The sequence below is a fragment of the Protomyctophum parallelum genome (assembly GCF_964188405.1).
Source record: "Protomyctophum parallelum genome assembly, chromosome: 10".
NCBI lineage: Eukaryota > Metazoa > Chordata > Actinopteri > Myctophiformes > Myctophidae > Protomyctophum > Protomyctophum parallelum.
In genome coordinates, this window is record NC_139704.1 from 8,294,124 (window position 1) to 8,308,830 (window position 14,707).

Consider the following 14,707-nt stretch of genomic DNA (forward strand, 5'->3'; position numbering starts at 1 on the left):
GTTCCATTGCGACCATTGTGAGCTATTTGGACGAAATGTACCAGTATATAGGGCTGTAGTAGTTAATTTATGTTTTGTAATAATAATCACAATCTAAAAAAATTAACTAGCAACTAAAGTTTTCAAATGCATGCAGTGGAGTAAAAGTACAATATTTGCCTCTGAGATGTAAGTGGAGTAGAAGTAAAAGTACTGGAAATTGGAAATATTCAAGTAAAGAACGAATACCTCATTGAATTGTACTTTTCACCACTGAATGTAAGCCCTTTCCTTGTAACGCAAGGATTTCCCAAGGGCTTAAGACCCTTTGCCACGACATGGGGTTTTTCCTGCGTGGGGGAAATGCTTGTGTCTCCTCTACCATCTGGTTTGACGACCGCTTGAGACTCCTTGACTGGCCCGGCCGTGGTTGTTGTTTAGCCACATTCTGAGGTCTTTGACTGATTCCGGGAGGTTCGCCACAGTGGCTCATGTCATGACAGAAATGGGATTGCACGCATCTAATTATTTGCATGTGAAATAATTAGCTTGCTATCGCAAACATGGTCGGCACTTAAGGACGTCCTGAGTTCATGTGGTGGGAGGGAGTAAAGCCAAATTCCATTACCCCTGGATCTCGGCCACTCGCTCACTCACACTTGGTCACTCCAGCAACCATGGTCATGGTGTTACGGTGAAATTGGTGACCTGCCAAAATATGTGACCATCTTGTGGACTTCACATAACGTACATGCATGGAATGTCTTTAAATGCGTGGCCTAAATACCGCTAGGTTGAATTCTGCTAATAAACAAACCACAATGATTTACGTTCGGACACTGCCGTTACGTGATGTCTACATCTGTGATGTCACATATTTCAGCAAGTCACCAATTTCACCGCAACACGGCCATGCTGGAGTGAGCGAGTGGCCGAGATTTGTGGTATTGTTATCTAGGCCCCTCAGGCCAAGATTGGTACATTGGCACTTAAAAGACAAATATACGTTGGTGTTAAGGTGACAGCCCCTTATCTTGCAAATGTGAAGGACGTGCATGTGTGTGATGTTAAAGAGGAACATGTCTGGTTCTGAGGGCCTCCATAGGGTCTTCTTGTATTGACTCCCCCTATACCAGGGGTGTCCAAAGTGCGGCCCACGGGCCAAATACGGCCCGGGGAAGAATTGTATGCTGTCTGCAGCTTCATACCTGAATTGTATTATGAACGACCCACCCAACAGTATGGGACATTTTTTCCATTCAAGTTTTATATGGGTATTTCCCAGGGTATTTGTCAGTGTTCCATATATATATATATATATATTGATATTAAATATTGATGATGGTAGTTAAATAGAATCGTTTAAATGCGATGCATATGTAATTATGTATGTGACTTTATAGTCCGACGGTATTATGTTAGTTGGCCCTTGGGTGTTTATAAATGTTCTAATATGACCCCCTTTGAAAAACGTTTGGACACCCCTGCCCTGTATCGTGTACTGTATGTGCCTCACTTTAGGGCCCTGCATCGAAGATGGAGGGTATAGGGTTGAGGGATGCATTGTATGAAGGGCTGGTCGGGTTCAAGGGTACTACAAAAGGCATGTGTAATCACATACGGTCCAGTGTCTTGCTCTTTCGAACTGTTGGCCTACTTTAACATTGCCAATAGTCAACATATGGGAGGGCACATCCATTGCTTTGCTCTGGACAAAGTTTGTCCTCTATGTGGGCAGTTGAGTTAGGGTTTTACAACCGCATATCCCTATACATTCTGCTTGATGGATTGCTGGGTCTAAGATTAAGACCCCCCCCACCCCCCCCACACACACACACACGCACACACTTGAAACAGCTGATTTATGTCTAGCCCTGGACACTTGTGTTCTGTGGTTTGGAATGCAGGGAATTTTTAGGACCCCCTCCTCTGCTTGTCCCCTTCCTCCACGTGCAAACGCCCTGGAGCCGCCGGCGCCTGGTTGGCCAGATGAGGGGCTGCATCTCACCCAGAACCTCTCCCACAGCAGGGCAGAATGTGAGGAATGCCAGGGGCGAGAAAATAAATCCATTCTGTCCTTCTCTCTCTCTCTGCCAGTCTATGGTCCTTTATTTCCTGGATAAGACATCCCCTTGTCTTGTCTTTTTGTCACTACTTTATTCTGTTCTTCGCTCCTTGTCTAAAGTTCTCTCTTTCTCTCTCTCTCTCTCTCTCTCTCTCTAACGAAGAGCTCAATGATGAAATGTTTATTTTTGGGCTAAAGTATAAAGCATCACAAAAGAGACGGTTGGGACTGCTAAACCTTTTAGTTTTTACTTGCGTAGGTAACAATGAGCATCTGGGCTCAGTGTGCGGAATAAAATGCAGGGAGCAGGGTCAGTAGAAAACCTGAACTCAAGGCAAAAGGACTGGTATCAGCTTTTCTCAGAATAGAGTTTGCCTACTATGAACTGATTTCCTGTAGAGAACAGTTTGCTGAGATGTGGGAGCGAAAGAGAATGTCTTGTGTAGCATTGAGCAAGAATCACTGGTTTTGTCTTTGTTTTAGGGGGAAAAGGAAATGTTTTTTTAATACTATTTTTAATATTATTGTGAATGCCCAACTTTTGCAATTTGTAGAATTGGGGCACGGTGGCACAGTTGGTAGTGCTGTCGCCTCACAGCTAGAAGGTCCTGGGTTCGATTCCCACTCGGGGCGCTGTGGGTGCTGGCGGCGTGTTTCCTCCTCCGCGTCATCAGTGCCCATACCCGAAGGCGGGGTTGGCGAAAGGGCCTCTCTGTGTGGAGTTTGCATGTTCTCCCCGTGTTCCCTAGGGTAGGTACCCTCACAAAAACATGCAGTAATCCTGGTCTCTAAACTGCCTCCCCCTGGCCAGCCGGGGCGCCTGATGGAGGGGAAAGGAACTGGTTGGAATAACGTGTTCCTTCCACGCGCTACGTCCAACCAGGGAAACTCCCCCCTGTCAGGTTGCAAGGAGCAACTTGGACACTCAAGCATGAAGGAAGCATGAGTTAAGTTCGTTGCTCTCCCCAGGTTGGCGGAGGGTGTGTAGAGCCCAGGATCACATTAGATGATTGACACAGGGGTGAAAAATGGGTTACAAAATCGTGGGATAAAAAATATATAAAAAAAAAAAAAGAATTGTCCTGATGATTTTTTTTTGTACACGAATTCTCTCTCTCTCTCTCTCTCGCACACGCACACGCACGCACACACACACACACACACACACACACACACACACACACACACACACACACACACACACACACACACACACACACACACACACACACACACACACACACACACACACACACACACACACTCTGAATAAACACTCATATTGTGTATTACCTAATACCGCTATAGGCCCTATATGCTTGCAAGAAATTCAGCAAAATAGGACAAAATGTATTTATTTGTCTTACAATAATAAAAACACAAATATGCATAGTATTCTGTTCCTTGAAATAGTCATGTGGCAAACGAGTCGTGTGGCAAAGAAAACAGTGCTTTGTTAAACACAATAATGCGAAATGCATTATTTTAATGCTTCTGTGCGTAAAAGAAATTAAATGAAAAAAAAGTTAATGCAACCTCAAAACTCGAGTACCTTTTTATATAAACGGCTGCATATGTCAGGAAAATAAACCAAAACTATAATTCATTATTATTAATTTAATTCAGGAGGAAAAACAGAACAAAACAAAAGGCACAAATGGCTGTGTTTTAGTTTAAATTCAATAGTGCATGCATCTTAAACATGCTGGTAGCATCTGACAAACAAAGAAGAAAGAGAAAATCAACACTCCATAGAAGCAACAATAGTTATTTGTTTTGACAATAAAAACATAAGCAAGTTCATGACTATTTTAGCTCATTTTCATCACAATGATATATCCAGACACCATTTTGATTGCGTCATGAGTCTCTCTCATGGCTTATAGTTAAAGTAGGCTACGGCTTCACCACTTTTCAACCTATCTTCTTATAATTGGTCCTCATTACGGATAAAATAGCAACAAAAATAATAACTAGAAATGCACTCTGTCGAGGTGCCAACTTGCGCCTTGCACACAAGTAGGCCATAATGTCTATATTACAACTGCTGTTCTAAATCCTTTAGATCCGTTATTGACCTTATACCAACCTTGACATACATACCGTAGTTACGTCACCATCAACAGACTATAAGGGACCACCATTCTTACTCCGACATACATACATATATACATACCCAGCCTATCACCAAACGTACCTTAGCTACGTCATCAAGAATGGTGGTACCCGACAGACGGTGGACAACACCGACATACCCAGCCGATCGCAGTACTTGTGCAAGCAATAATGTACTCAGTCTGTGTGTCTCATAGGAGGGCTGTGGGCAGTTCAGAAACCTGTCTTCCAGTAACATCATCGTTAGGCAGATATTGTTTTTAAACAAGATTATTTTATTTAAGATTTTTAATATCGCAAGAACGATGGCTTCCATTATAGCATGGTAACTTTTCAGGAATAGAAAAGCCTGAAGTTTCTATTAGTTTAGACTCTCCATCGATGATGCCACTGGCTGGAAGACATGTTTCTGAACTGCCCATGGTCCTCCTATATATGAGACACAGACTGAGTCGGAAAAAAACTCATGAACATTAGTGAGGACCAATTATACGAAGATTGAAAAGTGATCGTCCTATAATAATTTCCCCATATTTTTACCCACACCCCCGAACTCGGCCTTATAGCACTGCTCATGGCCTGCTCTTTGAGCTCAGCCGTAGCACTGCTCACGGCCTGCTCTTTGAGCTCAGCCGTAGCACTGCTCATGGCCTGCTCTTTGAGCTCAGCCGTAGCACTGCTCACGGCCTGCTCTTTGAACTCGTTCGTAGCCCTGCTCACGGCCTGCTCTTCGCGGCGGGCTGATTCATGATGTTGAGCACGTCGTCCAGGATGGACGGGCCCAAGTCCAGCTCAAGGGAGAGCAGCGAGCCCGTGATCTGGCCGAGGGAGTCCTGGGACGCGCACCTCTTCCCCTTATTGGGGAACTCAAAGTCGCAGATGACGCGCCCCCCCTCCTCCATCCCGCTGTCCCTGTCCGCCCAGTCTCCGACGCAGTCGGAGAGCTCCTTCTCGTAACCGAGAGCAATGTCACCGTTGAAGCGTCCATAGCCGTTGCAGTTGCCGTTCCCGTTGAAGCCCCCCCTGCCGCTGTTGCCGCTGGGACTCCCGTCGTAGACGGCGGCGCCGTGCCCTTTGCCATCGTAGCTGTCGTAGCTGTCGCTGCTCGCGCTGCTGTACAGGCTCCCGTTGGCCTTGAAGCTGCCCTTATTGCTGCTGCCGCTGACGTAGCAGGAGGACGACGGCTTCTCGCGCCCCCTTTCGCCTTTGTTCGTTTTATTGGCTTTGGAGACCACCTTGCTGATCGGCTCCTCCGGTTTCTCCGGCGCCAGATCCAGAAGGACGTCTGGTTTCGAGCGGACGGCGCCGACGGGAGGCGGGGAGGGCTTGCGGCTAAAGACCTCCATGGAGCGCAGCAGCTTGTCCATCTGCATGATCTCCAGTTCTTGCATCCGGTCGGGGTTCATGGAAGCCGAAGAAGAAGAAGCCCCCACGATGTCCTCCAGCGGCTCCGGGGGCAGCGGGTACACACCGCAGGAGATATGGGGAAGAGTGAGGGCCTGGCCACCGCCCATGGTAGGGAGGGATATGGCGTTCTTGAGAACGGGGGAGGGCGTCTCGGCAAAGTAAGCGTCGGAGGTGCTGTTTTTTCGCAGATAGTCGACGCCCAACAGAGGTCGTGCTATCGCGTCCTTCGCTGGCAGGAGCTCAAACTTCCCCTGAAGGAAGGACATGTCTCCAAAAGTGTCTCTGTCCCCACCCGGACCAATGTGGACAGTGTGGCGGAAGTCCCCCAGGGGTGGACTGATCATGTCTGGGGACAGCATGTCCCTCAGGCGACATTTCTTCCCCTTCTTACTGTTGATGGGTTTCAGGTAGATCGGAGCTTTAGCCGGCATGTCTTCAGATATGCAGGACAGAACAATAATAAAAAAAAAAAAAAAAAAAACTTTATGTGGTTTTTGAACGCGATACAGTCTACACCAGTCCCTGGTGAGATGCTCGAGTTACATTCTCAGTAACTCCAAAAATAGCCTTGGTAGTGTCATTGATCAGGAAATAGGATTCCAAGTTCTATAGCGGCGATTATGTTGGGGGCGGGGTTGCAGAAAGGTCGCCCAGCCTCCGTTCTGAAATGAGATGGAAATGGAGAACGGTCAGATCTTCAGGTCAATGGCATCAGTAACATGTTGACACTAAACATATTTCTGTGGGTTTGCTGCTGGGGGTATATACCGCATGCAAGGAGTCTGTTACATCAGGCATTCCATTTTATATTTATATAACAAATTTGAACCCATTGCTGACAGATTTACCGAAGACTTTCCCCGCAGTGACCTGCTTCTATACTGATCTACAGCTCCTGTCTACCCAGCCATCCCGATAAAGAAATCTGATAAAGAAATCAGTCCCTAAATTAATTAATAAAGAACGTGCTCATCCCCCCTGCATTTGGAGAGCCAAGGAGCCAGCACAGTAAAACACCCAGTGTTGAGTCAATCTTTACACTCTCTTTACACTTTCTTTACACTCTCTGGGTTAAATTAACCCATTCAGGACGGGAACCCCTTTTGTTTTTTTAAGCATTTTGTTATACTTTAACTATTGATAAATCGTGAAAATGTGGTGCAAATCTTTGAATATACATTCTTTCAGAGCGAACATTTTTTTAACCCAAATCTTTGCTTCTGGGGAGGTCCCTGGAACAACATATTTTCAGATGGGGGGTCGGCGGCCATTTACATAATAATTTGTGGGGTCCTTGACATGAAATAGTTTGAAAACCACTGATAGAAACATACAAGGTTTTTCAGGATCTTTAGAAGACATTTTGTAGAATCTGGTTCAATATCCTAACACTGCATGAGGATTGTATACGGCCTGAAAAGTGGAGGATGAGGATGAGCAGGGAGGGACATGCAGAGGATGTTAGGCTTGTTTTTATAGATCACTTATATGCCACATATCACAATAGTACAATATCCAAAATCACACACAATATTCAGTCTAATATCACGACGTGGATATATTATTGATAGCCTACTAGAAATGTCCCGATCACGTTTTTTGCTCCTGATCCGATTCCGGATCGGGACAATCCTATACTGAACACCCCTTTGATGTGTATGTGTGCACGTGCCTGCATGAGGCCCTGTAGCTGTACATGAAGTTGTTTGGCTGCTGCTGCTGCCTGCCATTGTTCTGCTCACATTCACATTTCCAACAATGCCAAATATACCTCCGAAATGAAGGCTTCCCCCTGTTCTGGATGTGCTAATGTGGAACAGCTGGGCAGCAGATTGGGGGCGGAGGAGAGAGAGGCGATGCCGGGGGGAATTTAACTAGGATCAGCGCAGGGTAGCAAGTTTAGGGGAGGCCTGCTACTTAGACACGCACAGAGTTGGAAGAAAGAGATGGGGGGGGGGGGGGGGGGGGTGTTGCCCGGCTGGCAGCATGAGGGAAAAATGGGTTTAAGGGGGGCTTGCATGATAAAGGGAGAGGGAGAGAGAGGGATTACACATGGGTGTATTTTAAGAGACAAGGCAATGTGATTTGAACCTGCAGGCTTTGATACACATGAGGCCTTGATAGATTTTAACCACTTCAACTATTGCATGTAGCCAAAAAGCAGACATACAGTATAGTACACGCTAACAACACGTCACAAGTTCAACACGATATGTGTTGTGAGCTTGCATATCTACTTTCACAGAATGTTTGCCTATATTTTCGACCAAACGTGTGCCTATACTATCTTGATTTGCCAAAAATTGGGACACTAAAGGCTTCATGTGGTCAGAACTGATGCAATTATTTTTTGTGTGTAAATTATTCAGTTACTAAACCCAAGTGAAATTGTCCTTTTTTCGGTTTTACCGTTTGAAATGACACAGTAACCAAGGAGATGAAAAATAAATGTGAAAGGGGTGTGTGCGTGTGTGTGTGTGTGTGTGTGTGTGTGTGTGTGTGTGTGTGTGTGTGTGTGTGTGTGTGTGTGTGTGTGCGTGTGTGTGTGTGTGCGTGCGTGTGCAGAGGGAGAGAGAGAGTGCTTGCCCATTTATAGCCATATTTACTTATGAGAGGTCTGTCAGCAGTATGACAGTCTGACACACTGCACAGCCGTGAAGGAACAAAGTACCCATTGTTTACCCATTACTTATACTTGTAAAAGTAGCCTATCAATACTGCAGAAATGTAGAAATACTCTGTACTCTGACTAAAAGTAAGAAAGTATTGGCATCGAAATGTACTTATGAAGTACCAAAAATGGTAAGTAGTCATTATGCAGAATGTCCCATTTCACAAGTTCAAAATGTATATAAAATATTTAGAAAATAGCTCACAATGCGTCGCATTGCGACACATTGTGAGCTTGTAGATCTGCTATTTTCAAACGGCCGGAAAGGGCTGAAGTGGTTAATGTATGTTTTGTAATAATAATGAAAATCTACAATGTTTTCAAATTAATGTAAAAGTAGAATTTCGGAAGTCGGAAATACTCAAGTAAAGTTACCTCAACATTGCTCTTAATTCCAGCTCTTAAGTAAATGTACTTTATAGTTACTTTCCACCACTGGCTGCACAGCCGTGCATACGTGCCTGGGCGGTCGATTCACCGACCGACCGACCGCACGAAACATAACATGACAAAACAAAACGGTCGACTGACAAAACATCCACATTCTCGCTGCAGCAGCTGACCCTGTGGAGACGCACTCTTAACAGCGCTCTTATCAGGACCTCTTTAAAAAGCAGGCCACATTTATCCGGCAGACACATTAGAGGGGGAGAGAGAGACACGCAGACACTTGTTGCTGTGCATAGAATCATTTAACAACTACCGCTTGATATGTAGGCTACTAGACCTAATTTTTCACCATGACGTGTTTACATTCTTGCATTTTTAGGCTGGTTCTAATCTAGACTGTAGAGAGACTTGAATCAAGTGCTCACTAAAGTAGTGCTTCTCAAACAATGGGCCGGGACCCATTTCTGGGTCATGGAGCCATTTCTTTTACGGGTTTTTCTTTCTTTAAAAAAAAAATACATTTCAGGTTTCCCCCCCAGAAATGTTCTACACAAATTCAAAAACTTTCTATCCGCATAAATATGTACTGTAAGCTCACATCGCATCGTGACATGTTGTGAGCTCTCAATATTAAATAGGGCTTACAGTAAGTGGTTAACTCACGTGCGTTTAGGTCCTGGGGAAGGATACATATATCATGTATTGTTTGGGTCTCGAGCTGTAAAGTTTGGGAACCACTGATTTATTCAGTACTTACAGTAGTTGCATGACGACGTCTCGCACAGAAAATAGCTGATCTACAAGCTCACAACGTGCACGCATAGTTAGGATTGTGTTTCCAATTCATTTGTGTGCGTTTTTGTCTCCCGTAGTCTCTGACCTCATCTGTACAAATTAGGGTTATATGAAGGAGTTTACCATTTATCACTTGTCCAATCACTAAACCATAACCACACAAACTAGACTGGCCGGTATAGTGGCAGTATGGGAACCGTGAGCGTGAGGTTCCCACTTCGAACCCGGGCTCCCCCAGAGTTAGTGTTGAAATGTCCTTGAGCAAGACTCTGCAGTCTGCACCCCTACTTGCTCCCGACGTGCAGGTTTTTGTCTTGCATGGTTTCCTATGCCATCAGTGTGTGAATAGGTGAATGTGATGCACAGTAAAGTGCTTTGGATAAAAAGTGCTATATAAATGCACCATTTACCATTTAGACTAGACACAACAGCGTGATCATGCTGTAACATCAACCACTACCTTTTCACCTCACCATATGTCTCTCAACCTTGAAAATATGTAGTGATGCAGAAAAATGTTCTCACTTTGGGGGGAGGTGGGCGTCATTACAGTCCAAATAAACCTGTCACTTAGCAGGCACTATGTGGTGCTATACATAGACATGACAAACACATTGGAAGGATGCAAACATGTGTGAGCGTGTTGGAACGGCATCGCCACCCCTCCTTGTGTCGTGTGTTTGAGTGTGAGCGCGAGTGTTTGTATGAGGTGCTTGACTGGGCTCGTCGTGAGAGATAGCGGTTTTGAATGCACGCCATGTGTGCGAAAGACGCCATGTTTGTTGTTTGCCAATAGCGAGAGAGAGAGAGGGAATGAGGGAAGGTGTGTGTGGGCAGGCGGCAGGGAGGGAGGGAGGGAGGTAGGGAGGGGGGCGAGAACTGAGAAGTACTGCCGCATTGTTTGATGTGAGATGGATAACATTATAGATGACATGCTAGCCTGGCCCCTTTCTATCTCATTGTCTCCAAACCAGCTCAGTGGCCTTGTGGTTAGAGTGTCCGCCCTGAAACTGGGAGGTTGGGGTTCGATCCCCACCCGGGTCATACCAAAGAGTCTGACAAATGGGACCTCCCTGCTCGGCACTAGGCATCAAGGTTTGGATTGGGTGTAAGTCCTTGCGACAGCGTCATGTCCAGGGGGTGTACTTGTACATCAAGCTGCCTCATGCTACAGAAACAGGAGATATATGGGCTCCATTTTCGTCACCGCTAAACCCCTTATCCCTAAACTTCTTTGCCTTTTTTTTTTACTATTTTGCTAAACATTTTTGAATAGTTCCAACTAGCCAATCTACATTGACACGTTGTGAGCTTGTAGACTGGCCATTTTAACTATTCAAAAATGTTTTGCAAAAGCCCATAGGCTCCTGCCCTATAGGCCACATGGCTCTCAGCAAGGCTCCATCAGTCATCCTGCCCTCTAGTCTTTGCTGTCATTTTCCCTCCCTCCGCTGCTCAATAGCGTCTGACCTTGACAACAGATGCACGCGTTCTGCGATGAGAAATCACTAAAATCAGGCCACGATTGGAAGTTAATAAACTAATGCTGCCTAGCTCCGCTGCCTGCTGCCTCTGTTATGTGGTGGGTGGTGCTGCTGCTCAGAGTGCGCATGCTCTGTCTATATAGCTACAGTATAACATCCACCCTGTGGCTAATCGCAAGAATGAAAGGTTACTGCACCACCACTGGATCTACACATTAAAATCCTGACCATCCTGACATGTCCATTTGGTTGCATTTGTGCAATGTCTGAGTTATATATTGTACAGGACGGGTCAGGTATACATAAATGAACATGGATTTTACTGTGTAGCACTTCCGGTCGGACATACTCATGGAATTATATTGGTCTGCCAGCTTCGTGACAAATGTACAGTGACTATAGAAGAAAATGCAAAGCTTTGCTGCTTCATGATAGAAGATCATGACATGGTTTGAAATCAATAGCCTGGCGGTTGGAATGCAGTAGGAGATCGTTGACTAGGCGGGATCAACGCAGCTCTTCCTGAAACACTTGGGGGGAGACAGACAGACAGACAGACATCTGCCGCTGTGCATCCTATCCTATATACTCAAGGTCAACAGTTGTGGCCCCTGAGAAGAAGTCAGCTGGTTCGATGAAAGGTTGACCTTCATGTCAAGCCATCCCACTCACTCACTGGTGGTCCAGTTTAGCTGGTGTGGCAAACATGACAGGAATGCCAGGGGTCACCGCGTCAAATTCTGAGGAACAAAAGAAAAACAATACTACTACTACTACTACACTGCCTCAGTTTTGACGCCTTCACCGCCAAACGCTTAGTGGAATCCAATTCTTCAATTAAGTCGGATCAATGTATTATACATTTATTTTACATTTTTATCCCACGATTTTTGTATAACGCATTTTTCACCCGGTGCCAATTCCGGATGAAGCTGTAATCCTGGGGCGCTATACTCTCCCTCCGCCAACCTGGGGAGAGCCCCGAGCTGAGCTCATATACACGCTTCCTTCAATTGAATCCAACTCTTAAAAAGAGGGCTGCATCTCAAAAGCTATACACTGATCTGATGTTCGCCCCGACCCGGAAATGGCTGGTTAGTTACAGTATAGCTGAGGGTAGCCTGCAGCGTGACGACAGCCTCACGTTGGCCCGCTGACCCCCTGGGTCCATTTCTGTCTCGTCGGGGACTGTTAGAAGTGGAGCAGGTGCGTTGTGGTGGGGCTTACACAGCCAAAGCCATGACATGCGACTCTTCTCTTGGAACGGGCCCAGGAGGAGGAGGAGGAGGAGGAGGAGCAGGGTGGCACGTGTACTATACGTGCTGCCCCGCTCTGAGCCGGGGCGGGCAGGCGGGCACCGACGCCACTGCAGAATGCGGTCACGGTTTTCATTTACACCTCCGGGGAGGGAGGGAAGGAAGGAAGGAGGCATGCAGTGGCGCCTTCCTCAGGATTGCTGATCCACTCCTGACAAGTGCTGTGGGATAGAGGTGTGTGTGTGTGTGTGTGTGTGTGTGTGTGCGTGCGTGTGTGTGTGTGTGGGAGGGAGGGGGGGGGGGGGGGGTGCTTGCGTGTCTGTGTCATTGGGTCAGCTGTGGCTATCTTTGCATGCAGGCATAATGAGATCTGGAGTCTCTCCAGCCTTGACGACGGGGCTTTACTTCATCACTGCAACGGAAGGGGGAATTATGTTCCCTAACTAACCCCTTTGGGGTTAGTTAGTTAAATATCCTATTTGAGGGGGGGGGGGGGGTGCTGTGTCTTTAAATGTAATGACAGACAGATATGGGGCAATGGGAGGATGGTGATAATTAAAGATACTGCTCATGTCGCGTCTGGCTATTTTGGGATAGGCCTTATATCAATCAAGTCATGAGCCAAATAACTGGGTCGATGTATTCCTGGAGCTTTTACAGTGGCCGGTCGGTGCCAAAAGAACAAATCCGGTTCCAGTTTGACGACGCTTTGCAGCTCAACTGTCGCTGCACACTGAAATACACCACAGCCATGAGACAGCCAGCGACAAATAGAAGAGGGCTATGGCAGAATGGCTGCATAAGGCTTTTTCTGTAAAAAAAAAACCTTGCAGTCTCTGACTGAATGTTTTGTCTCACATGGGCATTATCACTGTGCTGATGTTCTTGCATTACAGCAGAGATGATGAAAGCATGCTATTCTGACACATTGTATAATACAGTCATGTATTATATAGACTGTAATATTATATACACAGGATAATAGCAGAGGGACAAGCGTGGTGACGGTGTACTTACCTCTGCCACATGCAGAAGTAGCCTACTGTATACTGTATGACTATGACTGTGAAGTTAATTGGTTTGCATCTCCGGTCTTGACTTCTGTCGTGTCTATGAATAGCCAAAAGACCCTCAGTTTGGGCTGTTATAAAAAGAATAGGCACATACCGCACATGGTAATGGTACCCTTGCAGAATAGGCCAAGCTGTTTGTTACATTAAAAAAAAGGCCCTCAATTATAGGCAAAGGCCTTCCTTTGGGGGGCCTGGTGGTGGCTGCACTGGGACTATGGTGAATAGCAGGGTGGAGTATTTGTGTGTCTTTCGCTCTCTCCCTGGTGCCACCCTGCTGTACAAGCACAGTCAGGCACCGTTTGCCAGAGTTATCCTTGGCAAAAAACGGAATCATTATGAAAACACGATGAAACGTGATGACAACACAAACGCATGTTGGCAAAGTGATGAGCACAGACCTTTTCCTCTCTAACCCCCATCCAAATCTGCTCCCTCGAGGGATTCAAGCAGGGGCTAGCTCTGCATTTTGGTGGAACGTGCCTTAAAGCATGCATGTTTTACTGTGTCTGTGAAGCCAGACTAAAAATGTCTCTCTTGGAAAGGGATATCATGTTGCTCTTAACAGTTCAGCCCTTGTGTTGTATGTATGAGAGCGTTTGCTGAGCAAACATTCTTAGACCGGCTAAACTTACCATGGACGTTTTCACACTTGCCTGTCGCTGAGCAAACAACCCATTCTGCCTGCTATACAATACATGCCCCCCCAATACAAACCTAAGCACTGTGAGGATGAACAGCAAAGGAAATATAATCTAATCTACGAAGTTTTATTAATAATAAACACGTATCTAAATCACCTCCACAGAGCATGACAGTACTGCAACTAAAACACAACGCCGGCTGCCTCTCACTCACCTCTGATATTCCAAATGGAGAGGTCTTCTTGATCCTTGGTGGTGATCCTGCCTACTCTCCTGAACGTCCTCGTCCCCAGATTGGTGTGCAGAGTGAGTGTGCAGCCGGATGGAGGTATGTGTGTGTACAGTATGTGTGTGTGTAGCTCCAGTCCCGTGCCTTGTTGACACGGCTATGTCTTCTGCCTGCCTCTGCCTTCAGGGACACACACAACACGCTCCTGTCGGCTGGGATGGGATGTCTGTCTGCCGCACGGACAGCTGTTTTGGAATTCTTCTCAGGCACGGTTCCCTTCTGAAGCTAGAAGTCTCCACCTACCCCCTCTCTCTCTCTCTCTCTCTCTCTCTCTCTCTATCTGTCTCTCTCTGTCTCTCTCCTACTCCTACTCTCTTGCTTCCTTCTCTCTCCTCACTCTCTTTTTTCTGTCCTGCTCTGTCCCCTCCCTCTCCTTTTCCTCTCCCTCCCTCTGTTCTGTCCTTCTGTCTCTCTCTCTCTCTCTCTCTCGCTCTCTCTCTCTCTCTCGCTCTCTCTCTCTCTCTCGCTCTCTCTCTCTCTCTCCTGCAGCACCTGTGCTAGTCAGTCTTCCCTCTTACCAAGACCTGCTTGTTTTTAGCAGG

General features: G+C 46.3%; 1 protein-coding gene across 2 annotated transcripts; it reads right to left on the reverse strand.

Annotated features, from left to right (window-relative positions):
• Positions 1–3,383: 3,383 nt before the first annotated feature.
• On the reverse strand, positions 3,384–14,511 carry cdc42ep3 (CDC42 effector protein (Rho GTPase binding) 3). Of its 2 annotated transcripts, XR_014569814.1 has the most exons (3): positions 14,091–14,511; positions 4,811–6,228; positions 3,384–4,738 (listed from the first exon to the last, which is right to left on the reverse strand). XR_014569814.1 is itself a non-coding variant. In XM_083774396.1 (2 exons), exon 2 carries the CDS (start codon positions 5,995–5,997, stop codon positions 4,876–4,878), a length of 1,122 nt encoding a protein of 373 aa, XP_083630522.1. In that variant the 5' UTR covers positions 5,998–6,228; positions 14,091–14,510; the 3' UTR covers positions 3,384–4,875. The 2 variants fall into 2 exon arrangements, 1 of the variants encoding a protein (XP_083630522.1); XM_083774396.1 differs by having other exon boundaries at positions 3,384–6,228; positions 14,091–14,510.
• Positions 14,512–14,707: the final 196 nt, after the last annotated feature.

What these genes read in the sequence shown, in the direction of transcription:
- cdc42ep3 (XM_083774396.1), bottom strand. Translation starts at nt 5,997, where the DNA reads ATGCCGGCTAAAGCTCCGATCTACCTGAAACCCATCAACAGTAAGAAG.